The sequence below is a fragment of the Apiospora marii genome (assembly GCF_038362585.1).
Source record: "Apiospora marii strain CBS 49790 chromosome Unknown utg000011l_segment0_segment0, whole genome shotgun sequence".
NCBI lineage: Eukaryota > Fungi > Ascomycota > Sordariomycetes > Amphisphaeriales > Apiosporaceae > Apiospora > Apiospora marii.
This window is the reverse complement of record NW_027117382.1, coordinates 3,961,257-3,988,197: the sequence shown is the minus strand read 5'-3', so window position 1 is coordinate 3,988,197 and position 26,941 is coordinate 3,961,257. Positions and strand designations below refer to the sequence as shown.

The 26,941-nt window shown below is 53.1% G+C and overlaps 13 protein-coding genes across 13 annotated transcripts; 8 read left to right on the top strand and 5 right to left on the bottom strand.

Annotated features, from left to right (window-relative positions):
• Positions 1 to 1,018: 1,018 nt before the first annotated feature.
• On the top strand, positions 1,019 to 2,038 carry PG985_014403 (uncharacterized protein; the record flags this gene model as incomplete). Its single annotated transcript, XM_066834169.1, has 1 exon — positions 1,019 to 2,038. One exon carries the CDS (start codon positions 1,019 to 1,021, stop codon positions 2,036 to 2,038), a length of 1,020 nt encoding a protein of 339 aa, XP_066678909.1.
• A 1,238-nt stretch (positions 2,039 to 3,276) lies between these two features.
• On the top strand, positions 3,277 to 4,843 carry PG985_014402 (uncharacterized protein; the record flags this gene model as incomplete). Its single annotated transcript, XM_066834168.1, has 3 exons — positions 3,277 to 3,867; positions 4,278 to 4,345; positions 4,717 to 4,843. The coding sequence occupies 3 exons, from the start codon at positions 3,277 to 3,279 to the stop codon at positions 4,841 to 4,843; spliced, it is 786 nt and encodes a 261-aa protein (XP_066678908.1).
• A 1,287-nt stretch (positions 4,844 to 6,130) lies between these two features.
• Positions 6,131 to 7,727, top strand: PG985_014401 (uncharacterized protein; the record flags this gene model as incomplete). The annotated part of the gene is made up of 7 exons (XM_066834167.1): positions 6,131 to 6,343; positions 6,409 to 6,631; positions 6,688 to 6,830; positions 6,910 to 7,273; positions 7,334 to 7,539; positions 7,595 to 7,631; positions 7,708 to 7,727. 7 exons carry the CDS (start codon positions 6,131 to 6,133, stop codon positions 7,725 to 7,727), a joined length of 1,206 nt encoding a protein of 401 aa, XP_066678907.1.
• A 1,289-nt stretch (positions 7,728 to 9,016) lies between these two features.
• PG985_014400 (glycosyl hydrolase family 61 protein) lies at positions 9,017 to 9,766 on the top strand (the record flags this gene model as incomplete). The annotated part of the gene is made up of 1 exon (XM_066834166.1): positions 9,017 to 9,766. One exon carries the CDS (start codon positions 9,017 to 9,019, stop codon positions 9,764 to 9,766), a length of 750 nt encoding a protein of 249 aa, XP_066678906.1.
• Positions 9,767 to 11,582: 1,816 nt separating this feature from the next.
• PG985_014399 (uncharacterized protein) lies at positions 11,583 to 12,407 on the top strand (the record flags this gene model as incomplete). The annotated part of the gene is made up of 1 exon (XM_066834165.1): positions 11,583 to 12,407. One exon carries the CDS (start codon positions 11,583 to 11,585, stop codon positions 12,405 to 12,407), a length of 825 nt encoding a protein of 274 aa, XP_066678905.1.
• A 526-nt stretch (positions 12,408 to 12,933) lies between these two features.
• Positions 12,934 to 14,892, bottom strand: PG985_014398 (uncharacterized protein; the record flags this gene model as incomplete). The annotated part of the gene is made up of 5 exons (XM_066834164.1): positions 12,934 to 13,043; positions 13,130 to 14,079; positions 14,145 to 14,229; positions 14,288 to 14,390; positions 14,644 to 14,892. 5 exons carry the CDS (start codon positions 14,890 to 14,892, stop codon positions 12,934 to 12,936), a joined length of 1,497 nt encoding a protein of 498 aa, XP_066678904.1.
• A 1,034-nt stretch (positions 14,893 to 15,926) lies between these two features.
• Positions 15,927 to 16,850, top strand: PG985_014397 (uncharacterized protein; the record flags this gene model as incomplete). Its single annotated transcript, XM_066834163.1, has 1 exon — positions 15,927 to 16,850. One exon carries the CDS (start codon positions 15,927 to 15,929, stop codon positions 16,848 to 16,850), a length of 924 nt encoding a protein of 307 aa, XP_066678903.1.
• Positions 16,851 to 17,504: 654 nt separating this feature from the next.
• PG985_014396 (uncharacterized protein) lies at positions 17,505 to 18,002 on the top strand (the record flags this gene model as incomplete). The annotated part of the gene is made up of 1 exon (XM_066834162.1): positions 17,505 to 18,002. The coding sequence occupies one exon, from the start codon at positions 17,505 to 17,507 to the stop codon at positions 18,000 to 18,002; it is 498 nt and encodes a 165-aa protein (XP_066678902.1).
• A 741-nt stretch (positions 18,003 to 18,743) lies between these two features.
• On the top strand, positions 18,744 to 19,898 carry PG985_014395 (uncharacterized protein; the record flags this gene model as incomplete). Its single annotated transcript, XM_066834161.1, has 2 exons — positions 18,744 to 19,139; positions 19,239 to 19,898. 2 exons carry the CDS (start codon positions 18,744 to 18,746, stop codon positions 19,896 to 19,898), a joined length of 1,056 nt encoding a protein of 351 aa, XP_066678901.1.
• Positions 19,899 to 20,219: 321 nt separating this feature from the next.
• PG985_014394 (uncharacterized protein) lies at positions 20,220 to 21,140 on the bottom strand (the record flags this gene model as incomplete). The annotated part of the gene is made up of 1 exon (XM_066834160.1): positions 20,220 to 21,140. The coding sequence occupies one exon, from the start codon at positions 21,138 to 21,140 to the stop codon at positions 20,220 to 20,222; it is 921 nt and encodes a 306-aa protein (XP_066678900.1).
• A 596-nt stretch (positions 21,141 to 21,736) lies between these two features.
• PG985_014393 (uncharacterized protein) lies at positions 21,737 to 22,898 on the bottom strand (the record flags this gene model as incomplete). The annotated part of the gene is made up of 2 exons (XM_066834159.1): positions 21,737 to 22,809; positions 22,883 to 22,898. 2 exons carry the CDS (start codon positions 22,896 to 22,898, stop codon positions 21,737 to 21,739), a joined length of 1,089 nt encoding a protein of 362 aa, XP_066678899.1.
• A 291-nt stretch (positions 22,899 to 23,189) lies between these two features.
• Positions 23,190 to 24,761, bottom strand: PG985_014392 (SET domain-containing protein; the record flags this gene model as incomplete). The annotated part of the gene is made up of 4 exons (XM_066834158.1): positions 23,190 to 23,502; positions 23,552 to 23,562; positions 23,636 to 24,681; positions 24,746 to 24,761. The coding sequence occupies 4 exons, from the start codon at positions 24,759 to 24,761 to the stop codon at positions 23,190 to 23,192; spliced, it is 1,386 nt and encodes a 461-aa protein (XP_066678898.1).
• Positions 24,762 to 25,592: 831 nt separating this feature from the next.
• Positions 25,593 to 26,561, bottom strand: PG985_014391 (Very-long-chain 3-oxooacyl-coA reductase; the record flags this gene model as incomplete). The annotated part of the gene is made up of 1 exon (XM_066834157.1): positions 25,593 to 26,561. One exon carries the CDS (start codon positions 26,559 to 26,561, stop codon positions 25,593 to 25,595), a length of 969 nt encoding a protein of 322 aa, XP_066678897.1.
• Positions 26,562 to 26,941: the final 380 nt, after the last annotated feature.

Genomic DNA, 26,941 nt, shown 5'->3' with positions numbered 1-26,941 from the left:
CGTCTGCCAAAAGGAGGCTTGGTCGTTCCCCGGCAGTCAAGGCAACCAACTTCGCGAGCTTGAAGTCCATTTAACTGCAGCTAGCTGGTAATGGGTGTTGCCATTGGCCCGGCAATAATGTTTTGTTGTCAGTCCCTTCATTGTGGGCTGGCCACTGGTTCGATTGAAGGCATTTTAGAGACGCGCGAGGACGCGCGACCTATGCTGGCCCCAAAAAGGGAGAGAGTCAATAGGCCGAAAACAGCGCTCAGTCAACACACAGCCACTATGCCTCGCCCTTTCTCTGCATCTGATGCTATGGGAGATTTGCTTCTTGCTTGCCTTGCGAGTTGGACTGCGGGGGCATTCTCGTGGAATTAAGCGAACCAAGTTGGGCAGAGATGGTGACTGGGCATGGATCGTACACCGCTGTCTCCGTACAATCCGGCAAGGCTCTGGGATAAAAGTGCTGTATCCAGGTGTGTGCCATGAAGAATGTACAGCTTCCCACCGATAGAGTTATAGTAAATGTCAGACGACATGCAACATATCTTGAACATAGGCTGCCCATATCTTGGACCTTCCGGTGACACTGGCGATGTGGTCAATTACTTCCTCCTACAATCTTACGGCCCAATGGTGCTCGAGGGCAGGCTTGACCCGGGAGTTACTGTACACATTCGCGATTCAATCGAAAAGGGCTTCAAGTGGTAGGCGCAGGCATACCTATCGTCAAATGGTCTTCAGTTTCCGGTTGGGACATTACCAGGCCCCTTTCCTCCACATGCACTTTTGCCGTCCCCAAAATATAACACACTCATAACACGATCTTCCGTAGAGAATAGACACGGAAGATTATTTTGTGACTTCTTGAATCTGGAAGTAAACCCAAATCCCCCACCCACTTGAGTATCATTGTATGCGGCCTTCTGTAGTATCGCGTCAGCAAAAGAAATGCATGCTAACTCGGCTGCAGTAACTTACTTTATTGGTGTGCCATTTTGGCCGCCCAATCGATGACCTAGGGTAACACCTAGGGATGGTTTTCACGGGGGAGCAGCGCAGCTCTGTCGATTCCGACGAGAATTACGACAGTGAGCTGCCGGCTCTGCGTGACTACACCTATGGCCACTATCCAGACCCAAACACCCAGGACTCTGAGTTATTTTTGGGCAGCATTGAGCCACCAACGTTCAACGACGCGGCCTTTGACGACTCGGGCTACTACAGCTTCGGCGGCTACGGCCACGACTACAGCAGCACATGCAGCCACCAGCCCCCGCAGCAGGCCCCGGAGGGCAACGAGCCGGCTCCATTCGCTGCGATCTCTGCTGGCGACCCCAACTTTCTCGGGATTGGCTCCAACTTCGTCGCGGACCCTGGCTTTCAGGTCAGTGAGCCTCCTCCAATTCCAGAGATCGAGTTCTCTGCTGCAGCCAGTTCTTTTGGCTGCAACACCTCGACAGGCGGCTTGGCTCTGGATGCTGGCTGGAACCAGTCCCCGTACCCAAATCGGTCGCGCGACGTCTATCTGGCGACTTTGGGCATCCCAACTTCGAACGGGGAGGCGGACTATGGCCAGCGCTTGCTGGCGCCATCGTTCTATCAAGGCTCATCGTCGAATCCGGGTGGAGGGGGTGGGGAATACGATTTTCCTACTCCGACAACCCATGCGCCAAGCAGCAGTGTTGGCTCAAAATCGCGGCGTCAGCGAAATCCCCCAGTGCCGAAAAAGAAGCATGGATGCCCCGATTGCCCCTGGTCCTTTTCCCAGCCCAAGGGACTCAGGCGACACCTGGAGTCCCGCCACGCCAACGCGAGCACAAAGTTTTACACTTGTAAATGTAAATACCAAACTACCCAAAAGAGCAACTATCAGCGGCACCTTGGGAGTAGAAGCGGCGGCCACTGCAAGGAGCCAGACATACGGGCCGTGTTCACGTGCAAATGCGGCTTTGCAGGCTTCGCGGATGTGAACGATCAATTTAACCACCTGGGTGAATGCGACTCTGTAAACGGGAAGGCTGGGCGACCGCCTAGGGATACGGAGCATCGATGACCAACCTCCCGTGTTTCTTTTGCTTTGTATAAGATTACAGTCGTTACCAGATAATCGGAAGGGCTTACACTCGTTACGCTAAACGTTGGTCTCTCATTAACTTCTCTTCAAGCTTGTCAATTGCTTACCTCCCTTCTTTTCGGTGTAGTCGAATCCACCAACTGAGCATTCTGCAGAGAGTTCAAGGTTCTTAGGTTGATGGCAGCCCCAGGGAATAAAAATTGGGCGAGGAGGGAATGGCTGGTCTTGACGTTGTTTCCTTTCTTTTCATTTAGCCGGGTTGCACACCAAATATACAAATACACCTTCCCCTCATTCAATACCTCAGCACAGTTCCGATCTTCTAGAGAATGCTGCAGGTTGTGCATCGCACCTCGCGTATTCGCACGAAAACTTGCCTAGAAATCTGACGCAAGAGAGGGATTAATGAATATGTCACCATATGAAAGCCGGGAGGCATGGGGGCCAATGATTAGACGACGAGGTAGAACATGTACATAATGATGGTTGGTGACTTGCTATCGTCGGGTATCGGTGTATGGCCCAGCCCCAATAAAGCAGATGCTGCCTGCGTATCAGCCAACACATCAATGATACGATTCCACCCGAAAGTTATCGAAAGCAATTGGTATCAATTAGATACGAATCTTTTGTTCCATTGCGCCCAATCACTTGATTGAGTGAAGAGTGAGTGAGTCTGCTGCACTGCGGTCACGTCAATGGCATTGTAGACCGAACAGTGCACTAAACGCGCCCCCGCAACACTCACAGGGCACCCTGTAGCACTACCTTGCAGGTACATAGGCTGATGGATAACCCCCGCAGCCATAGGGCTGAGGCCCAAACGCCTTACGGAAAGTGTGGAAGGAGTCATGAAGACCATTTTCAGCAGGGACGAGTTACATTCCAGACCGAATTAGGCGAGTGCAGCTCATAGTACCACAATTGCGATTTTATATACCTAAATGCCTATATAAGTCACGACACATCATGTAGGATGTCTTTCTCGAATTGGCTTTCCATATCACTACATAATTCTGCAGTTACTTGATTGTCCGGATCAAGTTCTAGAAAGCTAGCTGGACTCTCCATCCCTATTTTTTGAACCTGAAAAGAAGTCTACTTGGGGCCCCTTTCTGATTTCATGAGTTAAGTTGAGACAATTGGCTAGCCGGCTCATAGATAAAGGTAAGATTCGAGTTACCTCCAGCTAACTCAAATGCTGACATTGCTGTCAAATGCAGCTTTTACCCCAAGCCCAGCTCATGGACTATCTCTGTACAGTTTCAAGGCAGTTAGCCTCGAAGGACTGCAGCTCGTCTGACGAACGAATCATTGGTGACATCCTCCAGAAAGGTTCTCGCAGTTATCAGGTGACATCTTGTGCTTGGGACACCGGGGATCTTTGGGTGCTATCGGTGATTGTTCTGGATGTTCACCCAGAGTATGCGAATCTGCGTAACCGCCCACTCGAAGCGCAGGCCTTCTGGAAGCATCAAGAGCTTCCCCCGAAGCTCTATGAGTCTAGGAAGCGGAGAATCAGACGCCTGAAGAACTCGCGGAACTTTGTTGATGATCTCGAGAACGAGAAGCTTCGGGTCGTGGTATGCTGCTCCCCGAGTGAAGGCATTGAGAGGCATTGCAGACAGGAGGAACCACTACAGGCGTTTCAGGATGCAGACTTTCCGGGACTGGGACGAAACAAAACCAATCCGGCATCCAGCGACCTTGACACGAGCAGAGACTGCGTTCCGACCTACGCTGGAATTACACAGACGTGTTGCTTTTCAGCAGACCGTGCTTCTCCGGAGCCTTCGGACCCTCCCAGGGTAAGGAAGCAATTCACATGGCGCAGAGAAGCCAAGAAAAGTACAAAGGGCTAGGAACATATTGCCGCTCACTACAAAGAGAAACGCGCTGTTGATTCACGTCCCAGAAATCACTGGAAGAAAACTCATTTCCTATGGAACTCAGCGCCCAGTTCAGTGATTCCATCGCTGTGCACTTTGTTTCCCAATCGGGTCATGCAGCTATATGACATGCTATTATGCAAGTAGCTCCAACCAACTGCTCGATATAGGTATATGTTTTTGTATCGGAACCACGGAACTTACCACGGAGCCCTGAGAGAATATTATTAAGTGTTTGTGCTGTGTTTGAGCGTCTTGCTTCAGGCCACCACTCCTGTCTGACACCCTGCCTGAACCATCACACAATCCATGCCAATTTTGATGCGCAGCTTAGCCACTACGAAATACCGAAGTCGACCAAATATGCAAAGCTCGTCAAACGGCTTACTCAGAAGTCGTACGTGTACATATGTAAACCGGGAGGCAAATATCAACTGTGACAAAATATGCCTTCCATCGATATTCACCAGACAACCGCCATTACAAACGTACATTTACATGTCAGTACCCATAAGAAGCTGAATGGTATGATGACGTCAGTCGATGTTGAAGGGGATGAAGTATTTGCTGCCATGGATGCTGGCAATGAGCAGTCTCATTGGGACACAAGTTCCTTCGACCAACTCATCGAGGAAGGGTCGGGACATCAGCAATAGCTTTGGCCATATGGGGGGATCCATTGATGTAAGTCCATCGCCTTTTTTTTAACCATTTGCTCCTAGTATAGAGAACTCTCACTTCACTGAATGCAGTTACCTACCCACACAGCCTGGCTGTAGGCCGCGACAGCCTGCCGCCGGAAGAGTATCTACTCGACCACCGCGCTGGCCCAAACTTCAACCTGCGCGGGAAGGCAGACTCGGCCCTCAAGTACGGCTCCGCTCTCAATGCATAGCTGGGCATCTTTACTGCGCTCTTAGACCACGGCGCAGCAGTGCATGGACGCAGGATCGTATCCCCTCTGCCCTACATACTTCGAGGTGGCCCGAATCACCTGGCCCCTATTTCTCCCCATGCATGAGCTTCGAGCTGAATGAAACCTACGAGTCACAATATAGCCATATAAGAAGACTACTGTACTCTGAGACTAAGATTTAGGATGGATATTTCTATGTTATTATTGCATATCTGCTCGATGGCTCTCCACAATTCAAACCATGGCATTGCTGAAGCTTGAATACCGAGTCACCCAAGAGTAAAGCATATTTTCGCTCCTCTCTTCCGTCTATAAACCAGTTTATCATAATACTCCTTTGACCGGGCCGGTGTAGCCTAGCGGTAGTATCATTATAGTATTATTAGATTATACTTAATGGCAAGAGGGTTCAACTCCCTCTGCGGTCACTTCTGATTTTCGATCCCTCCAGCGGTCGTTTCCTTTTTTTCCCTCTTCTTTTATTAATTCCGTCTTGCATTCTCATCCTTTCGCACTTTCACGCAAAGTCGAATGCTCATTTGAGAAGTTTGATCATCGGTACCTGAATCTGCTACCTATGTTGCTCGTCCATTTCATTTGAAGTGTTAGATCGCATCCTATACTATGAACCATGGCTGCGAGAACCGCCGGATTGCACGAGATACAAACAAAGTCACTATATGCCCAATATGTGTTATTGACACAATATTCGCTACGAACATGGGACTGAGCATCGTGGCCTTCTGAGAAGAACCTTTCGCCCTCTTAACCAGGACAATGGCAATAACCATGAGTTCACGCGTGTCGTAATGAGACAGGGGGCGATTAACACTGCCATTGCCCTCATCAGTCCAACATTAAGAAGATGCGACAGGAAACGACATGAAGCGCGCCTCGGTGCAACGTTGGGGTTCGGAAGGCCAAACCTGAAAGTTGAAGCCCATGGGGAATTCCGGGTTCAATCTTCAACTTCCCAAATCGGCTCCACTATACTACTTGTAAAGTAAACATGGTGAATAAGGTCTAGGCTCTGGCTTCTTGCCAAACCCCACCAAGACCCTGAAAATGTGCCATCCATGCGCCTGAGTGGGCCAAAACGTGAATTATCAGGCCATTTTGTGTCAGGCCATTTTCTAAAAGTCTGCGGGTGGATGGTTTCAAAGAAGGACCCCTCTAAAGATAGATTTCTTCCTTCAACCTTCAACCCCTCCGAAATTCAGCTTCATAGTAACGCGTTCGTTTCGTGCTTGGCCAATAACAGTCACCATGCCGCCCAAGAAGATCGAGCCCGTCACGGACAATGTCGTTGCTTTCGGAAGGGTTCGCAAGAACCTGAAGATGGGATGCGTTGGCCTGCCCAACGTGGGGAAGTCGAGTCTTTTCAACCTTTTGACCGAGCAGAGCGCCGCCGCCGAAAACTACCCATTTTGTACCATTGAGCCCAACGAGGCGAGATGTGCTGTTCCGGACGCTCGATATGTATGTCGAGATACTCAGCAGAAGGAACCTCCTAATAGATGACTGAAAATGACCAATACATGTAGGACTTTCTTTGTGACCTCTGGAAGCCGCCGTCCTCGTACCCGGCCTATCTGCAGGTCACCGACATTGCCGGTCTGATCAAGGGTGCTTCTAAAGGAGAAGGACTTGGAAATGCCTTCCTGTCTCACATCCAGGCCGTGGACGGCATGTTCCACATTGTCAGAGCCTTTGACAACGATCAAGTTCTGCACGTGGATGACTCGATCGATCCCGTCCGGGACCTGGGTCAGTTCAGAGTCAAGCCTCTCCAGCCGACGGAGCTAATCTGTTGCTCATTCTAGCTACCATCCAAAGCGAGCTTTGTAAGAAGGATCTTGACATTCTGGAGAAACAAATCGTTGCCGAGGAAGCAATCGTCAGAAAGGCAGGTGGCAAGTACAAGATGCTGCCTCTCTTCACCGAGACGACGACCAAGATCCGAGCCGTAAGCCCAGAATTCTCAGCCTCCTAGGTTCAGCCTCATAAGCTCAGCCCGTTTCTGTATGCTCACACTCGGGAGATAGATGCTGGAAAACGATAAGCCAGTCAGGGATGGAACCTGGACGCCGGCCGAGATTGCGCTCATCAACGAGAAGATCCAGCTCATCACCACCAAGCCGGTCATCTACCTCGTCAACCTGACGATGAAGGACTACCTCAGGCAGAAGAGCAAGTACCTGCCGGCCATAGCCAAGTGGGTCACCGAACACGGGGGCGTTCCCCGAGACATCATCCCCTTCTCCATCGAGTTCGAGGAGAAGCTTCACAGCATGAAGGATGACCCAGACGCCAAGGCCGCCTTCCTCAAGGAGAGCAAGGTCAGCTCCAAGCTGGAAAAGATCATCACTGAGGGATTCACCAAGCTCGGCCTGCAATACTACTTCACAGGTAAGCTCACACTTTGCCAACCCTTTTGGTGAAATCCGCAATGCTGACTTGTGTATATAGCTGGCGAGAAAGAGATCCGATGCTGGACAGTCCCAAGGGGCTGTCTGGCACCGCAAGCTGCTGGAGCTATCCACAGCGACTTTGAGAGGGGCTTCATCAAGGCCGAGGTGGTTGCCTACCAAGACTTCCACGATCTCTGCGAAGGCGCCAAGTCCATGGCCCCAATCAAGGCTGCCGGTAAATACCGACAAGAAGGAAAGTCTTATGTAAGTACCCATCCTCCCCCTGAGCGCTGCAGTAGCTGATTATCATTTTCTCCAGGTTGTCCAAGACGGAGATATCATCCACTTCCAGTTCAGTACGTTACAAAACCTTTGTCGACGCAAGCCTTTGACTTGCAAGTACTGCATGACCCTGCTGACCACCTGATTTAGACGTAAGCAACAAGAAATAGACAGAGCTTCTCGGATTCGGCGGCCGTATAAGGTCGCATAGGGAACAGTGCAAACTACTAGCCCAGTCGACCTGACATATCATCCATGGATATGCGTCGGGACAACCTCTACCGCGACAATTCGTGGCATTGCGTTCCATGATATAGGAACGGCCATCACACTCGACGCCACCGTTCAGGAGTACCGATGAGTAGAACTGGGATAGACAAGGCAGCAATAGAGTATCAGATAGGCTGTGATCAGGGCAGAGTGTCGATCCTACAAATCGACCACCCGGGAGGCCTTGGGTAGACCAGGGTTACTAGATATTTGATCCTACTATAGATATAGACTACTAGCTAGTAAGCTTTATCTAATCCTAGCAGGCCGCATATTCGGCTCGCAACAACGAATGCTATTTCAAGCATTGGCTGCACTATGGACAAACAGCCCGTAGCACCCAAACTGTACTCCAGATTGTGACATCGATGCTGCCAATAATATCATCTCAGCGAACAGATCTGATGGGAGTCCCAGCCTGAAGTTCCGAAATGGTGACCACTTGGAACAGGAAGGCTTTGGAGAGGCCATGGTGGTTTGTTGGATTTGATCGTCGCATGGCATAATCACCGCCAGCATCATTGTCGCCAAGAAGTGCAGTTTTTGCACCCTAGAAACATGCTGAGGTATATAATGACCCACCGTGCGGCCTGCTATCCAACAAGAATCATGGACTGTCTCAGACTGATGGGAAACATCGTGAAGGGAATGCTACTTCGCGGCGGTGCCACAGCCAGCTCAACCTTTTGCAAAAGGACAGTTCAAGTCAAGACAGCACGTGGTGGACCAGCCTCAAGCACTATCTCAGCTAAAAAGGAGGAACGTTGGATCGAATCACGGCAGTGAGCTGAAATAGACTGGCAGCAATCTTATCTGCATTGAGCTTCTGATGGCGAGGTTCCGCTCTCGGCGAGGGATGCGCCGTTTATCCCATTCCGGTAATACAAACGATAACACTACGAGAGCGCTGCCCACCAATGAAAACTCCCATTAGTGGAATCGCCTACCTAAATCATGAGTTTCCACCCACCTACATCCTAAGCGTGAGGTTCCACTCTTTATTAATATGAACTTCCGCCTATTAGATCAGCCGTTCGTCCTTGGCATCACCACTGAGGCATGACTAAGACTCTGCTTGAAATACCTATATCTGCAGTTGATTTCGTTTCCGAGTAACTGCTTCTCTTCTTCAGACTTCCACACCGTCCAACGACAAATAATCGGGAATCGAAGTGTACCCCTTCCCACGATGAAGACCTCACTACCCCTCCTCGGCGCGCTCGCGAGCATCGTCGCGGGCCACGGCCTCGTCACCGACTTCTGGATCAACGGCCAACACGAACAGGGCTTCCTGCTCGACTACTACTACGCCAAGCAGAACGGCGGGTCCGTGCCGGACATCGCGGCCTGGTACGCCGAGAACCTGGACATCGGGTTCGTGGCGCCGACCGAGTACGGCACGGCGGCCATCAACTGCCACAAGAACGCGGCGCCCGGGAAGCTGACCAAGACGGTGCCCGCGGGCGGCTCGATGAAGTTCTACTGGGAGGCGGCCAACCGGCAGCCGTGGCCGCACGCGCAAGGGCCCGTCCTCAGCTACCTCGCGGCCTGCAACGGCGACTGCAGCCGGGCGGACCCGACCAAGCTGGCGTGGGTCAAGATCGACGCCAAGGGCATCGACTACGGCACCCAGCGCTGGGCGTCCGAGGACCTCATCGCCAACAACAACACCTGGACCAGCAAGATCCCCGCCAGCATCGCGCCGGGCAACTACGTCTTCCGCCACGAGATCATCGCGCTGCACGCCGCTGGGTCCCTGAACGGGGCGCAGAACTACCCCCAGTGCTTCAACATCGAGATCACGGGGTCCGGCAACGCGAAGCCGTCTGGCACGCTGGGCACGGCGCTCTACAAGGCGGATCACCCGGGCATCTTGTTCAATCCTTACCAAACTATCACGAAGTATGAGATGCCCGGTCCGGCTCTATTCACAGGCTAGATAGAAGCGGACTGGAGGAGCGAAATTCGCGGGTGTTAGCTGAAATGCACTCGGTGACGGGTGACAGGCGGGGGTGAGATTGGGGTGTGTTGTAGGGAAGGCTCGAAGCATCATGGCTTGACAACGCATTTAGAGATGTCCATGACAAGAGCATTGTCTCAAATTAGCGAACTATAGTGCTTGAATGGAACCGTTGCATCATTCAAGCTGCCAAGATACTGTGGTCTTGAGACTTGTGTCTCCTGTATGTTTATAGGTAGCTCCGTATCAATGCGACCGAGCCATATGTTCGATCATTTTGACCTGACATTTGAACAAGTGTTGCATAGGGATATACATCCAGGTTTCCAAATTCCTGTATATAACTTTTGCTTAGAGTAACTGCGAAAGACTAGGGTCCTATGTATGGTATGGGTCGAATAGGTGTTGAACCTGTGGATGGCTGACATTGGCCTGTCTATCTTTCCCGACCTTGGTGTATCAAACCACTTACCTAGCTTCCAACTGTTTCTACTTCGTCAATGACCATTTCACATGCCATGAATTGGAAAGCGTACAAGAATTCATGCATAGAAAGGGGCTTGGTGGGTTCTCTCAGGAATGTACACCGAGCTCCCCAAGCTTCGAATCTCTCAATGTTTGAAAGACCGCAACACATTGTCGGTTTCTGCCAGATCCAAACTCCACTGTAGCTTCCTTTTGAATGTGCTTGCAAATGTGCATGTCAACAGGTGGGCACGCGAAAGGGCCGCTACGACGACCCACCTATGCCGGCCTGCACAGCGTTCCTTCCAATGGAGAGGGAGTAGGCAGTGGGAGAGGTATTAGGTCCCACAATGAGGATCTCCAGATGCCCCCCTTATGGCCCTGTTGACCAAGATGCACAGGAAGGAGATATTACAAAACACTTACCTTGGCATATTGTATCATTTACCAAAGGACAAATGCATGCAGCAGGGAGGCAGATTGTCGACAAGAGTGAGAAACACCAATGTCCGTAGTCAGCTCAATGCTCACATCAAATGCATGTTTAAACTGCGGATCAATCGAGGAAACATAAGCCATGCCATTTAACGTGGCACTTTTCTTGGTACACTACACGGGTCCCATGACGGTGACTCATGGCCGACCCAGTAACGACATCATTCATCAATGCGAGGAAAACAAGTCATCACCGGGGTTCTTGCCCAAGGAAAATGGGTGAACTATCTGCCCATCAACCTACCTCGGAACAGAACATCAGGCCATGCGCTCGCTCATGGCCATCACCATTCCTCAGGAACGGTGCACTTCCCTAGCCCCGGGATGAAATAACAGAAGTGGGCAAGAACGTCCTACAGAACCCTTCCGAGGCAAGAGCAAAGCAGGTACCCACCGGCCCAAGGCACCAACTCAGGGCGACAACTTCATATTCACTGAAACAGGAAGGAGCAGCCAGAAAGAAACAGCCAGACCAAGCACATGTTGCCCCCCTCCGCGACAAGTTTTCTGTCTTCCAACCTGTCTACCGTGCCTCGCCACGCACAACACACATCTGATCAAATCAAGTGGCAATATTACTCTGCCCAAATCAGACTGATAAGTCAGCTGGGCGTTCTCTGCCACACTGCCAAGCTGGCCCAAATCTCTACCTGCATCTTCTCTTCACCCCCAACAGCACACAGCCGACGACACTCTCACATCTGATCTTGTGCGGACATCTCCTCGATTGGCTGTACATTTCCCCAACATGGTTCGTTCCGCAGACGAGTTCTGCTGCCTTTATCAGGCAGGAGATTGCGAATACAATCTGGCCAGAAGCCGCAGCCTCACCAACATGGCGACCGCAGACTTCCCCCAATTCTCCAAACTGCCACCTGAGATTCGCAATGCCATCTGGCGAGAGGCTGCCCTTGTGGCCTCCGGGAAGCGGCTGTTAATCTTGGGGTCGTCCCATCAACACATGTACAGTCACTGGAATTCCTCCAGAAAATCAATCCATGTCAGTCCTCAGATGCGACAGAGCGCTCTCTTCTTAGTCAGCAGAGAAAGCCGCCGGGCAGCGCGCCACATATACGATGTTTCTCTTCATGTTTACAGCATGAGCAAAGATTCAAACGGCTACTGTATATCCCACGCTTTTAGTGATGGCTGTGAGGTGATCTACAAAGGCGAGGTCTACATCAGTTTGGTGCATGACGTCTTCGTCGAGCTGGATGACTCGGAAGCCCTTGAAGTCGAGCCGGACTTGATTTTCGATGGCTTTCAGGGCTGGGATTCCTACCCACTAACCGGTCAACTGAGGACGGATCAGACCAGTTCCATAAAGCGCCTCATGGTTATTCACTGGTTATTAGACTTGGAGGCAGACTGCTTGTCAGATCAGTCCGATCAGTCCGATCATTCTATAGAGGAGAGCCAGCCTGATGAGAATCCCCTGATCGAGGGATTTTTCCTCAATCACCTACCCTATTACAAATATATCGACGATACGTTTACTGGGGTATCCTCACGTTACCATCTTTACCTGGATCTCCGTTTCTTCGACGAGTCCACTCTGAAAGAAATCCTCCATGGATCTGTTGGAATGCTCTTCCAAGATTACCTCGGTGAGCCCCGATTCGGGATTCTGGAACATGATCTGGAGGATGATGATCAGTGAGACAGCCACTCATAGCTCATTGACCAAAGGTCATATCGCCATCTACTTTGATGATCGATCAAAACATACGAAAGAGTCAAGATCACCTTGACCCATATTGCCGCATTGAGAACACACATGAACAAGAGCTACCGAGACGGGGGATCATAACCGCACAAATCATAGCATAGATCATAACTTGATACTAGATTAAAATTGATTCGACCCTCCTTATGGGATCATATTCGCAGACAGTGGTGTTCTATAATGGAAAGTTGATTCTTATATCAGAAGCTCAATACAATGATATGATGGACCAAGCGAGATTTTCGTGCACTCTGGACCCCCCCCCCGTCCTTAGATCAAGGCAGACAGGCATCTAATACACTGCCTTGAAATGCTTAATTAGGGATGCTTGTAGAGGTAGTAGCTCGCTCTAATAGGCCCAAAGATGATACGACCGACGATTATGATACTATGTATTGCCGTATCTACCCCTATATCCCATGCTTCCCCATCATCCGTGGTCTGATTTGCTTACTAGGCATTAGAAGGCACCACGGCCTGGCAACGGGTCGTTCTTGATGGGACAAGAGCTGTCGTATGTGCTCGGTGCCACGAAATTCGGCTCGGGACTGTTTTGGCCCCCCAATCGAACTAAAGTGGCAGCTATATATATAGATGTCACCATACTAATGAGCAAGTGACCTTTCTGTCATCCTGGGATGGGATACAAAACTTACCTGTTGGATTGTATATAGGCCATCCGTACGCAAGTAATCCACGCTCCGGGTCCCGTGCAAATGCGGCCCAGGCTCCCATCATATATCGCGACGTGGCGGCCTCCTTGCAACTGCTCTCCAGACCGGACACGTCCTGCGCCGTCCCGAAGACCATCTCGATCTCGGATCCGTGGTAGGCGCCGCTGCCTCGGGATCCCAAGCCCGCGGTGCTACTATAGAGGCGCAGGTTATCCCAGTCCCCGAAATACCGGTACCGCCACGTGGGCACGCCGTACCGCGCGCGGTACCCGGCGGTGTAGGCGCTGGGGCAGGCAAAGGCGCGCTCGTCGTACAGGTCCCACTGGGACTCGGTCAGGTTGATCCGCGCCGCGTACGCCGACAGCTTGTACCACCCGGCCTCGAAGTCGTTGTTGCCCGTCAGCAGCGGTATGCGGGCGAAGCGGCCCGCGGCGGCGCGGGCCTCGTAGTCGGCGAAGACGGTCAGGTTGTCGACGGTGGGGTGGAAGGTTGCTTGGGGGAGGGCTTGGCTGGGGAGGGCGGGGACTTTGGCGGCGGCGGCCAGAATGCTGGTGATATTGGCGGCGCGGACGCAGGCGAGGACGCGCGAGGCTTCGCCGGAGTTGTCGTTTACACCGCCGCCGCAGCCGATGGCCTGCGAGACGTTGTGCCAGAGGCCCGCGGCGTACTTGGGCGTGTTGGGGAGGAAGCTGAGGGAGGTGCCCGACTGCGGGATCAGGCCCGCGACGATGGGGTCCGCGGTCCAGGCGAAGGAGTAGTAGTCGACCGAGGCGCCGCCGGCGCTCTGGCCGGAGATGGTGATGCGCGACGGGTCGCCGCCGAAGCCCGCGATGTTGTCGCGGACCCATTCCACGGCCGCGCGCTGGTCCAGGAGGGCGGCGTTCTGGGGTAGGCCCGGGGCGCCGGGGAACCCGAAGATCCCGAGTCGATAGCTGGGTGGTTACTACGTCAATTTGGTGGGCTCGAGGGAATCTGATGGGGTGAAAATGTAACTGACTTGACCGTGACCACGACCACGTCCTCGGCGTCGACTAGATACTGCCCGTTGAAGAAGGGGCTGTGGGGACCGGGAATTGTAAACCCTGCGGGAGACCGTCATCAGCAGGGGTCCGGTCAGGGGTCAAATGCTTGGCACCATACGTCCCCCATGAAACCAGACCAGCACCGGCTTCTTGGCCGAGGTGCCCGGGTTCTTGGTCCAGATGTTCAATGCCAGGCAGTCCTCGGATGAGGGGTTGTCATTCTGGGCCGCAAAGTTCTTCCAGACCCGCAAGCCCGACGGCTCGGTGAAGTTTGGGAACTTCGATACGGGCGGTTTGTTGGCGGGGCAGTCGCTGGTACCGCCACCACATCGTCAGTACGCACACACATAAGCTCATATGAACGGTTTCAGCACTGGAAGACGTACGGTGACTACTCCGGGGGCTCAGTTAGTGACTGTCAACACTGCTTGGCTTGTAGGAGGAACTGTGTCGATGCGCAGGCTTGTCACTCACCCATTCGGAAGCCTCATAGAAAGTCCCTGGCGGCGCGGTGAACCTCTTTGGCGGTGCGAAGCGGAGGTCGCCGGTTGGGGCGGCGGCGTATTTGATGCCGAGGAACTCTGTGACGGACGTCCGATTCCGCGCCTGGTGTCCGCCAATCAGCCCGCTGGTCGTGTTGACGCGGTCTGACGGTTCAATCAGGGCCGCGGCGAGACCCGATGCGAGAAGCGAGATGGTGATGACGCTAATGGAGGGCAACATTATGGCAATCTTGAGTCCTTGCAGAACATACAAGTATAACCAAGGGGAGAAGCGAAATGCGAATGGTTCTGGGAGAGGGGTGTTGTTTAAGACATTTCTGTGCGACCCTCGGGTATCGCAGAGATCGGCATAATATACACAGACTTATAGTGTGGGCGCCACTGTTTCCCCCCTTGTAGTCCAAAAGCACTATCTCTGTCTTTGCGTACAAAACTTTAGAATATGACCGACGGTGCCATACGAATCGGCAGGGTACCAATACACCCAATCAAAGAGGCGTGGCAGCTCCCAGAACGGTGGCCAAATGTTACGTTAATTGCACTAAAGTATGCCAAAACCGTAATCCCCGGCCACGTCTTCTGGGTTTGGTGTCCAAGAGGCATACGAGGCGTGCACCGAGAGTGCGCCAACGGGTCTTGGCAGACGGCCATTGGCCCCGTCGATGTTGTTGTACCCTAAATTGGTTAGCCGAATGCATATGCATACCGCATGCAGCATGAACATGGGGCCCATGCAGCTGGGGACACTTACACTTTTGCCAAACATAGTCCAACGACTTACTACAGGCAATTTGTATAGGCATGAATCGACACCAACCGTCCCTCCCCAAGGCAGTTTTGGGAATTGTTGGGGTCTGGCCATAAAGATGATAGAGTATGACAGCTGAGCTATAAGACCCGTCAGAACCCGACAGGGGTTATCTCAGGCCCGAGTCAAAGCCTTTGTGAGGTATACTGCCACAAGGCGACTGTTTCCTACAATACCTATGTTCTCCAACATAGCATTTATACCTTGCCAGGATGGCAGAACATGGCCATTGTCCAATATTATCAGGAGCGGTCACCCTCGAGTATATTACCTACCCGCATTCCTGTACGAGATTGACTTTTTCTTCCCCACCACTCACCACACTCAAGAAACCAACCAATACTCGTCACTCTTATTGATAAGTATCCTCACCGGGAATCCGTACTAACCATCTGATTCTAGCTTTACCTTTTGTTAACGTACTCGATTACCAGAAACCACTGACCATGCCTGCTCAAGGAGCCAACGCGGGCCAACGTGCCCTCCCAAACGCCAAGGGAGCCAAGAACTTCCCCAAGTTCTTAGAGCTTCCTCAAGAGTTGCGCGCCAACATCTGGCTCGAGGCCTTCCTCGACGCCAACCGTCATCGTTCTGTTGTCCTCAACGGTACCTTCATCGGTCTCCCACCCACGGGAGATGTTGACCCCAGCGATGCCTCGGCATTGCGGCTCTGGCGTTTGGCACGTCAGACAGTGCGCGTTGGATACCACTTGGAATCCCCCATCGAGCTCCAACTCGCTTGTCGAGAGAGCCGTGCGGAATACTTGCACGTGTTCAACGTGGCACTTCCCGTGTATGGCAAGCTATCACCTCACTCTCATGCCACCATGGGCGTGAATGGTAGCCGGGCACTCGCCCGCGTTGCTACAGGTGGCACTATGCCTACCCCCAGAGGCTGGGTCCGCCTCAGCCTGGATTTGGACCTCTTCCAAATCCATAACGACCTGCACATGCCCACCGGCCCTGCTCCGGGCTGGGGAAACCGGCAGGACTTCTTCGAGCGCACGTTCTACGTCGCCGCAGGACCGCTGAGCCCCGCCCAGACTTCCGGCATCAAGCACGTCGCCGTCGTTAACTGGGGCACACTCCCCAACATTCCCGTGGCAAACCCGGTCTTCCTCAAGGACGCCGAGGCGGCCCTTACGGACCCTTCACTGGCATCCCTCCTCGGAGGGGTCCGCTCTCGGGTGGACCTGTATCTAGATGAAGAGATGTATCACCCCCTGCAGTTCTGGGAGCACCGCGGTACTAACTTCGCCCAGGAACTGTTAGAGTGGCACCCGGGGCAATTCCGCCTGAGCTTCCCTCGGCGGCCCTCGCCGCCCGAGGAGCAAGCCACGGCGGAGGAGGAGGACGAGGCCGGTCATTAGACTATGAGCTTCCCTCTTCTTTTTATCTTGTCCCCATCGGTGTTCGGCACAGAAACCACAGTAGCCCAAAAAAGCCCTTAAAAGCGGGCGTCGGTGGCCTATGGTAATGACGGTATGTATCCTAACTTTAGCGTGAGCAGTGTCAACTTTTTGGTCCGTAACGGACTTTGATTGGGACCTTGACTGTAGTGTCGGTCCACACAATCGTTGCATTTGGGAACTCCTTTGGTAAAGGGGGGTTCTTTTACCCCTCCCGCCTTTGTCGAGTTCTCCGAATTGTATTCTTGGCTCTCTCTGAGCATCGTAGTATGAATCCTAACAAAGCAATGATTTAAGAAACCTCTTGTGTCTCCGTCCTCTTTGTGATGTGGTATAGTGAGTGTTAAACCCGAAAATGTCTTTGTGTTGAGACAATAGCCCTCTTTCGCCCTGAAAGGGGTAATATAGAAAGGTCAGACCCAAACTCAGCCCCGCTTGTTGTAGTGACGATACAAATATCCCTCGAGAATGGTATCAGGAGAGGCAAGCCTTCTTCAGTCAATTCCTGCCTCGAACCACCTGTGATTGGCACGCGGTAAGTTTGTTTCGTCTTCACCATCAGCTAACCCAAGTGCACGTAGCATTGCACAGCAAGCTTCCCACCTCCCCGCAGCCATGGCCCCCCCTCACCGCGTCCCCCACATCGCGAACCGCACCAAGTCCTACTACTTCGCGCCCCGGGACACGGCCCGCGCGCGGCGGGTGACGCGGCACTACCCCAGCCTCTCGCTCAAGAACGGCACGTTCCCCGCCGCCCTCCCCCGGAAGGTGCATGACGACGTCCAGGGATGCCTGATCCCGCTCGACGAGGCGGGCCTGCCGGAGAAGGCCGCCATGGAGCACGGCGCGGGCTGCTGCTGCGACGGGTTCCAGAGCGCCCTCGTCTTGAACGTGTTCCACAAGTGGCTCCAATTCGACGTCGAGAAGCTGCAGCTCCTGCCCGAGTCGGCGCAACAAATGATGAGAGAGCTGGTCCGGCGGTGGGGGCTGCCGCCTTTGGAGGTCGAGCAGGCCAATTTCTTAATGGAGCGCTGGGAAGAGGTGTTGTGGCAGGCGGAGTATTGGAGACAGGCGCAGTTGGCGGCATCGTGGGGAGGGCATTCGGTCATGTAGGTGCGTAGATTCGCGGGGCGTAGACTGTGAAGAATGGTAGTGAAATACTTATCTGTTTATCTGTTTCCGTACTAATTGGAAAGACTTTCACTCGATAATTCATATTGCTCTCCAGCTAACCGGCGTGTAGTGATCACAAAGAGTCCTGCTGCAAACGTAACCGATCCACAGAGCAGGGCACAGCAGCCATACCTGAGAGTGCGACTCAAACTCGACAACTCGTGCGTGGTATGTGAGTGGTACTGCTCATGGATGAGTGCCAGGGGTAATCAGCAATTGTTGCCATTCATGGACGCTTTCTTTGAGCATGCACCACTATGTAGTGCTGTGAACAAACGACCCGCTGAACTCTTTCAGTCTCAGTGGGATGCCCATTCAGGCACTTGATATCGATACAGCTTGGCCAGATAACATCGGCAGAATGCCGTATCACGGAGAAGTAGTTACTCCGTATGATCCCGATGAACAAAAACAGCATCCCGGACAGGAGTCCCAGCGCTCTTCCAATGCACACATATATCTATGGCTTCAATGACGCCACCCGTAACATGACCACCCGACTACATCATCCAACATCCTCACCTCACGATTGATCGCTCAATTGACCTAGCTTTCCCGTTTCCCATCGTCTGCTTTCTTTCCACTGTCCATTCTCACTGAAGGAAAGTGTAAAGTACAGCACGGCGATCGCGAGTGCTCGCGCTAACACAAGAAATGCGCACCCGATTAGATGCAGCCACCATGATGGCGCGGCGATTGGAAAAGCTCACTCTCGCATCATCGTCTACGCCATCATCACGCCAATCCCACCGCGTCTTGAAAGCGAAACCGCGCAACAACAACCACGATGCCCAGGCCCACCAGCCGCTCGTCCACGTCCGCAAGGAATACTCCCGTGATAAGGACCTGCTGGAACTTTATGTCGCCATCGACGTCCGCAGCGCCAAGACCCTCGCCACCGGCGTCGAGAAGCGACTTGACCGCTTTTCGGGGATGGAACGCATTCAGGTTCTAGCACGCTTCCTGCGCATCGCGTTGGCGAACTTATCCCCGCCCAAGAACATGGAGGATGGCGACGCCGACTACAAGATGAATCGTTACCACCAGAAAGCCCAGAATCTCTTACGACTTCTCGAGGTATGTATGTCCCTGCAAAGCCCAGCCCAGCCCAGCCCCCATCCAACAACGAAGAGCTGGAGAGCCCCTTGCTAACGTTGCACACACCCGACTTTGCAGGTCATGCTCGCCGCCTACGCCGACCCGTCGGGCCCTGTTCACATAGAACCCAGCATTGAGCCGCTGCTGCTCAAACACGAACACGAATGGTCTATCGACCCGACCGTCCTGCAGCGCATTGCCAGCCCGTCTCCCCGTGTCGCCTTCACCGCTGTTCGCATCTACCTCGGCTCGCTGCCGTGCAATGCGGCCCGGTTCAGCGACGAGGTGTCGGCGTCGTCGCAGGCTTGGCTCAGCTTCCTGGATCGCGTCCCCACTACTATTACAACCACGACCACCAACACGGGCAAGAAAGAGGATGAAGCCGAGTACAAGAAGAGGAAGAAGTGGGACGAAGAAGAGGAGGAAGGCATCCGCTTAACCCTGTTAGTCCTACGCGCCACCCTCATTCTTTACCAGGCCGTTGCAAACCCCGAATGGGGTGCCCGCTACCTGTTAACCGAGCACGTCGAGCGGGCCCTTCGCCTCCGGCAAAAGCAACAACAACAGCCTGCCACGCTTCCGACGCCCGGATACGGCATTTGCTTCCACCCGCGCACCTCCGATACACTGAAGGCGGTCTGTCTGGACTACTTCGGCCAGACCATGGCGGCGGTCCAGGCACTTGGGGGCATTCGGCGGGTGCGGCGGCGGTTGCTTTACGTGGACACTGTCTTCTAGAGAGGGAGGGAGCAATGAATAAAATGCTCATAGTTGCTAAGGGCTAATGAGCATTCGTATGAAAGAAAGATAGAGAGGCCTACCTCGAGAAGGTATTCACGGAAGTTAATGATGAAGTTTAAGGCGTGAGAGAGTGAGTACAGGAATGAATCCGTCATCGGCGTCTATATCAACTAAGTTGATTGTCTAATCTGTCCTTGGAGAAGCAAGTAGGATTAAGCCGATCTTCTCTTAGTCATATGGTTGTATATCGCTGTTGCTCTGCCATGATCGTGAAGTAGGGCATTAGTATGTACACCTATCTAACATCGATGTGCAGTCTCATATCGCAACAATCAGCATCATCAAGCAAATCCCAGCCATTCCACTAACAAACAGAAACCCCCTTTCTATCCTGCTTCCCGCCGAACAGCCGCCGCCGCCGCCATTGTTATTGCCCTTTGACGGGTTAACCCCTCCCCCATTCCCTCCTTCCGCGCCGTTGCCTCCTCCTGTCGTCGCGTCCCCGGCCCCCGAGCCCCCACCAACAACCTTCCTCTCCTCCAGTGCCACATCCCTCCTGCAAACCTTACCACCATCACCGCCACCCGTTGTCGTCGTAGCCGCTGGCGCAGTAGTAGTACTCGTAGCGTCTCCGACCGTCTCCGTCATAACACTGGTCACCCGATCCCCGTCCGCGAGCGTAACTGACACTGTCGTGGTCCGTACCCGAGCCGTGCCCCCCTTACTCGTCGTCTTCGCCGCCGTGTCGCCAATTACGGTAACTGGCGTCATCCACGCGCCGGCGGCCGCCAGGGTGGTCGTGGAAAACGTGTTGGTGGCGGTACCGGTCTTGATGCGGCAGGTGAGCTCGCCGCCGCCGTTGACACTGTTGTCTAATACTACCGGGGCATCAGCACCCCGTGTACAGTCATAGATACTTTCGCCGCCGCTGCCGCCACCCCCGACGACGAGGTGCAGGGTAGACGGGCCAGACGTGAGCGTGGGCCGCGGCCGGAAGGCGCCCGTGCAGGTGGGCGCCGCGGCGCCGCGGAGGTCGGGCTGGCAGCCCAGGGCCCAGAGGGTGGTGGTGTCGCTCGCGGTGAGGAGCATCGCGTATATGTGCTCCGAGGCTGAGGTGGGGATGGAGGGTAAGAGGAAGGTGCTGGTGGTGGTCTTGGTGGTGGAGGTTGCGGCGTGGGCTATGGAGGAGAGGGCGCCGAGGAGGAACACGAGAAGCATAGAGTTGTTGCCGCTCGACATTGTTATTGTGCTTTGCGAAATCATGGATGTTGACTACTCTAGGCCTTTTGCACGTGGATATCGTCAGGGCAAGCGGAAGTCCGCATTGGTGCCCAAATTCGGATGGAATTTGCAAGAGCTATTGCCAGTCCCTCGAATCCGGCAACGCTCCGGTGTTTATATACGAAATTGTGAGGCCTCTCTATTGCCAAGCATCAAGCAATTTGCGACTGCGGCGCAGCCCATTCTCGTCCAGTCACACATGGCCTGACGTGGTACTGCATGGGCCGGGATTACGCCAAGATATACAACCCATCCCATTAAGGCGTAGCTGTAGCCTAGACTGGTTGGTCCGGAGTATCTTCTTACTAAGATATGCCATTTCGGACTGGAAAAGAGAGCAGTGGTTGTAGTGGTATCCGAAACAAACGAAATATAAACATTGCACATGAGATGGCATACAAGATCAGAATGAAGTGAATAATTCAGTATTACTTTAGCTCCTAATCTTCCCAAGAGCTGACCAAACCGCACTCGTTTCTTCAGAGAGTGCCTATCGTACATTGCTTTGTTCCATGCTAGAGAAACCTGGTCTTCTGGTTGGTCAAGATCTCTGCTTAATCGGCCTCTTCAATGATTGGTGCAATGACCGAATCGCCATGCCAAATTTCATTTGAGTCCCCTGCTTCCTCCACTCCAAGCTGACCGCGGACAAAGCTGGCATTGTAGGTGTCATTATCGTCTGCACGGTTCCAGAGGTGACATGCCACATGGAATCTGTCGACCCATGTGTCTTGCTCTATCGCTAAGGCCGCTATCTGAGCATTTCTGGGTGACTTGAACCACCTCGCAAAGTTTGTGAGGTTTTCGTAGAATGTGCCCGCATCCAGGCCACCCAGAAGGCCCTCTGCTTCCAAGAGACATGCCATCACCACATAGCAGATGAAGCGTGTGGAGTGCATTATGTTACATCTCTTGGCCGCAGCGCGGAGGCCTTCGTCACGTATCGTCGGATTCGCCTCGGGGTCTATGGCTTGCTCCACACCATCTGACATGCCCATGTTCACGATGGCATCTAAACCGCGCAGCAACATTCGACGCTGGTCGCTCAATCGAGTCTTGTCCGGGTCGTTCTCCTGACAGGGCTCGCACTGGCAATCGAGGCCCAGGACGAGGGGTCGCTCGTTTCGGGTAAGGAAGTTCACCACCGGCAGGTAGGAGAAGGTAATTTCTGTGCCCGCCGGGATGTCTTTGGTGGAGATGAGTGCGGTGGACTCCGGGTCCAAGTCCGGGATCCTGTGTGTGCTCGGAATCATGGCGTTGGGGCTGCAGGAGTGGTTGAAGCGCGCCATGAGAAGAAGCAGCGCCTCGTCGTCAGGGTAGTCGGTGCCATCTTGTGTGAATTTGTTGAAGCGGAACGCGGCTTCCAGGGTATTAAAGTGCTCGAAGCTGTTATAACGCAACGAGAGGAACTGATCTATGTCCTCATCATCCAACCCGTCGATGGCCTCTTGGATTTCCATTTCGAGCGGGCGTGTCTCGCTGACGTCCTGGATGACGAAGAGAGGCATCTCAATCAGGATGAAATGGTTCGCCTCGATGTGGCGGGTGGCAAACATGCCCCAACCTTTGCCGGGGGCTGGCTTCAGCTCGAACGCTGCATCCTCGGGGATCTTCAGGTTCCGGTAGGCTTTGAAAATGGTAGTTAGTGAGTGTGCCTTCGAGTGATGGCGCACGTTCTTTATTTGAGCAGGGAAACATACGGTGATTTTCCTCCATCGTGACTAGTTATGTCTAATCAGATTCGCGAAAGAGATTCAAACCTTCTGATAACTGTGCCAGTTCTTGTGACAGCTTGTCGTGTTTTGTAGACGTTAGCTGTAGAAGGGATGTTGCGTCTCAGAAAAAGGTTGCAGGAGATGAATCAAGTACGCATGGCTTTATAGGGAAAAAGAAAACAGTGAATACATTCAATGGGAAAGGTACCTTAGGTACCACAGCTCGATAAGCTTAGAGGTGTTATCCAGGTAAGAAAGATAGCTAATAGTTATTTACTATTCACTTTGCAGGTTACTTGCCACTTCTATTTTTAGCTGCCTCCATAATCACGATCATCCGATAGGTCTCTTGGGTCTCTGCGGAAATGCCGTCATTGGTTCGGTCGCGCATATTCTCCATGGGAATCTGGTGCTCGTTGTCGGGGGCTTCCTGATTGCCTGGACTGAGCCGAAGCTCCCGGGTGACCTTCTCTTTGGCGTCCAGCTCTGCCAGAAGGCCCATGATCTGCCGGTTCGCATCTTCCACCAGTTGCGCCTGGGTAGCCTTAAGTTCCTCGATCTCCAGATGAAAGACATCAGCCTCACGTAGAATATAGAAACCATGTCTGCAGAAGTAATAGCAAAAGTGAATTTCTCAGAAGTATGCATATCTACTTATACAGGAACTAGACTCAATGACACCAAATCCATTGTCGCCAAGGGACTCTAATCGACTTCTGATGAGTAGCGCGCTATGACTTCCTGACCATCCCAGTAGGTGTCACAGTTGCATTCGCTCCAGGGATGGCAATCTTCCTCTTCCGGGTCTTCCATGCCATCATGTCGTCGCAATTCGTGAGCAATGAGAGGGTCGCTGGCGTCGGTACGGCCCCATAACTTCCAGGCAAAGTTCACCTTTGCGACCAAGGTCTCCTGCTCCAGTGCCCCCTTGGCTACCGCGGCATTGTACAGCTCCATGAACCAGTCTGCGAAGAGTTCCAGATCTCGAAAGATGGCATCCATCGTGATGGCATCCAGAACCCCCTCGGCTTCGAGGAAACAAGGGATCAGCAAATGATAGAGAAAGCGCGACGAGTGAAGGATCTCGAGTTGCTCTACGGCCGGGCGGAGCTCAGGGTCCACAACGAGGGAGGTCGGCTCGAACTTGAGCAGCGACCGGAGTCGCAGTAACATGGTCCTCCGAAGATCGCTCACGAGCTGCTCGTTCTCCCCGTGGCTGCAAGCCGGGCACTGGCACTCGAACCCGCCTGCGGCAAGGATGTTTTGGCGGGATGCGCGGGGACGGTAGTAAAGAGCCTGCGAATATGCAAATGTGATCTCCGCGCCAGCTGGAATATCCACGGCAGCAAACATATGTGAGGCGGTTCTCTCCGTTCCCTGGACGGCTCCGATGTGCGGCGTGAATGCATTTGGTACACATGAGTGGTTGAAGCGAGACATCAGCAGGAGAACTGCTGCTTTGTCTCCATCTTCTCCTGGGCGCATGTGTTGGTTCATGAAGAAGACATCTTCCAGGCTGGTGAAAGGTCGTGAGCTGTTCCATTGCAATGAAGTGAATCGCAGCTGGTCCTCATGTGGAAGCTCTTCCAATGCCTTTAGAATCTGCTCATCGGCCGGCTCGGGGTTGTGAAGCAAGTTGTGGATGGAGTAGTAGAACAGTGGCTTCTCTTCTAAAATACACTCGTTGCGAGAAATGTCGCGAGTGGCGAACATTCCCCATCCCTTGTCACCGGCTGGCTTTAGCTCGATTGCTGCGCCATCGGGGATTCGCAGATGGCTGTAAGCTGTGTACAGAAAAAGTCAGTTGAGTACAGACGGTATTGAGGGTTGGGGAAGGGGTATGCATACGTTTTTCAGATGCCATGATGCAAAGAAGCTCTTCACTCTTAAGGTGGAAGTGTCGCGCGTCGTGTCACTGGTTATCCGGTAGAAGCTTGTACTTCGAGGAGTAAAAATGGATTTATGTGAGCGCGGATGTTTGACTCTTTGATGATGTTTGACGCGAAGACGCGTCCGGGTTGTGTTGAGCTTGGATGAGCTTGGTTGAGGGAAAGTTTTGGTTGTAGGAAGAATTCAGAGGGACTTATACCGAATTTTGAAGGCTTACTGATGGGATACATGAGTACAAAGTAATGACAGTTATAAAGGATGTCGCAGGGTACACATGCGATGAATCATTTAATTACTCGTGGCTACTACGGACTGATGAATTCATGATAAACATAATGCCAAATGAACTCCCTCTCTATGCATACCGTTAAGCTACCGGGCTTCTTTCCTTTAAAGAAAATCACATATCACGCGCCACGGAAGTTGTCGGGCACGGAAACTCCAAAAGAAATTCATTGACTTTTATATCACGCTTATACCATGCTTCACGTTTGTGATGTAGTGTTGGAGCATGTTTTCCAGTATGACGATGCTAAGGCTTGTGCTAGAGACCCATGACTCTATTCCTAAGACGTTAATAACATGTCGATTGTGTTTGGACATTATTCAATTCCAGTATCAAACATTGCTCAGCGCACAACTTTTGCGGTACGCTTGCCTTTTACTGTCATAATGGCTTGTTCTACTTTGGCAGCCCGAATTATGCAGTTGAAGACTAACCCCTTATTTACAAAACACCATAGAACTTATGTCGTATGCTTGGTTTGCTTGAATTGGTATTTCCGTCATATCTTGTTTTGCAAACTCATTGTTGCTTCGCCATGCCTTCCCGCTCCGCCCTGTAACGCCTTGAGATCTCCCAGGAGATCGCCATCTCCTTAATGAAATCGGGAACAAGTCCCATAACGCCCATTTGCAGTGCATGCGGCAAATAAGCACCAACGATCATCCTGCCGCACCCAACCCGGGCCAGCGCCGACTTCACAAAGTCGGTGGCATGGGGCTCAAAGAGACTGGGCGCCTTCTTGTTCAGCTCCGTACCGCTGACGAGCCCCACCCGGAGACCGAGGATCTCCACATCCCGGCCCTCGCACTTGGACTCGCGCGCGAGCTCCTTGGACGAGGTCATCAGAAACGCCTTGGTGGGGCCGTAGGTGGGCAGGTAGGGCACGCCCTCGTCGGCGAAGGAGCCCATGTTGATGACGAGCCCGGGCCCGCCGCGCAGCAGGGCCGGGAAGAGGGCGCCGGTCAGCAGGGTGGGGAAGGTGGCCATGACGTTGATGTGCTCGGCGAGCTCGGCGGTGCTGTAGTAGTCGATGGTGCCGAACTCGGCGCGCGGCATGCCGCCGCCCAGGTTGTTGACCAGGACGTTGAGGTTGATGTCCTCGACGTCCCGGGCGATGTCCCGGAACGAGCACTTGTTGGGCTCGGTGCAGTGCGCCGGCAGCGTGACGATGACGCGGAACTTGCGCGTCGGGTGCTTGGCCTTGAGCTCGTTCCGCGTCGCCTTGAGCTTCTCCTTGCTCCGGCCCAGCAGCACGACGTTGAAGCCGCGCGCGGCCAGCTCGTCTGCGAAGGCCTTGCCGATGCCGCTATTGCTGCCGGTGACAAGCGCCCAGGCCGCCTTGCCGTCCTTGGTCTCGAGGTACCTGTCCAGCTTCGACTGGCGCAAATACGGTATCACGGCATGGAGAAGATCATAGGTGATATGGAGGCCGTAGAGGGCGCCGAGTATGGCGAGTGGCTTCACCACTTTGTTGATGTTGACATTCATGGTGCAATCGGGCTGTGGGCGGATGAGGAAGGGAGGTCGAGATTAGAAAACGGGCTAAAAAGACTTAAATGTCGGCGGTGTGATTGAACCTCTGCGCCACGCGGAAGTTTCAGGACGTCGCACCTGGAACATTTGATAGGCCAATCCCGAAGCTAAGAGTGTTACGGTCACGTAGGCTGACGGACGGGCAGCCCGAATCTGGGAAGACACAAGGATGCAGCCGCATTCTCGTATTGCATGTTCTTCTTCTTCTGCTTATCATATACTCGTAAGGTCATAAAATTGCAATTGCGACAATAAAATTCACAGCAGTGCCATCAGGTATGATTCTATATGGTTTCGGCTGGTTTGGGGTTTGCTCCTGTCCTCCGCCTCACAAT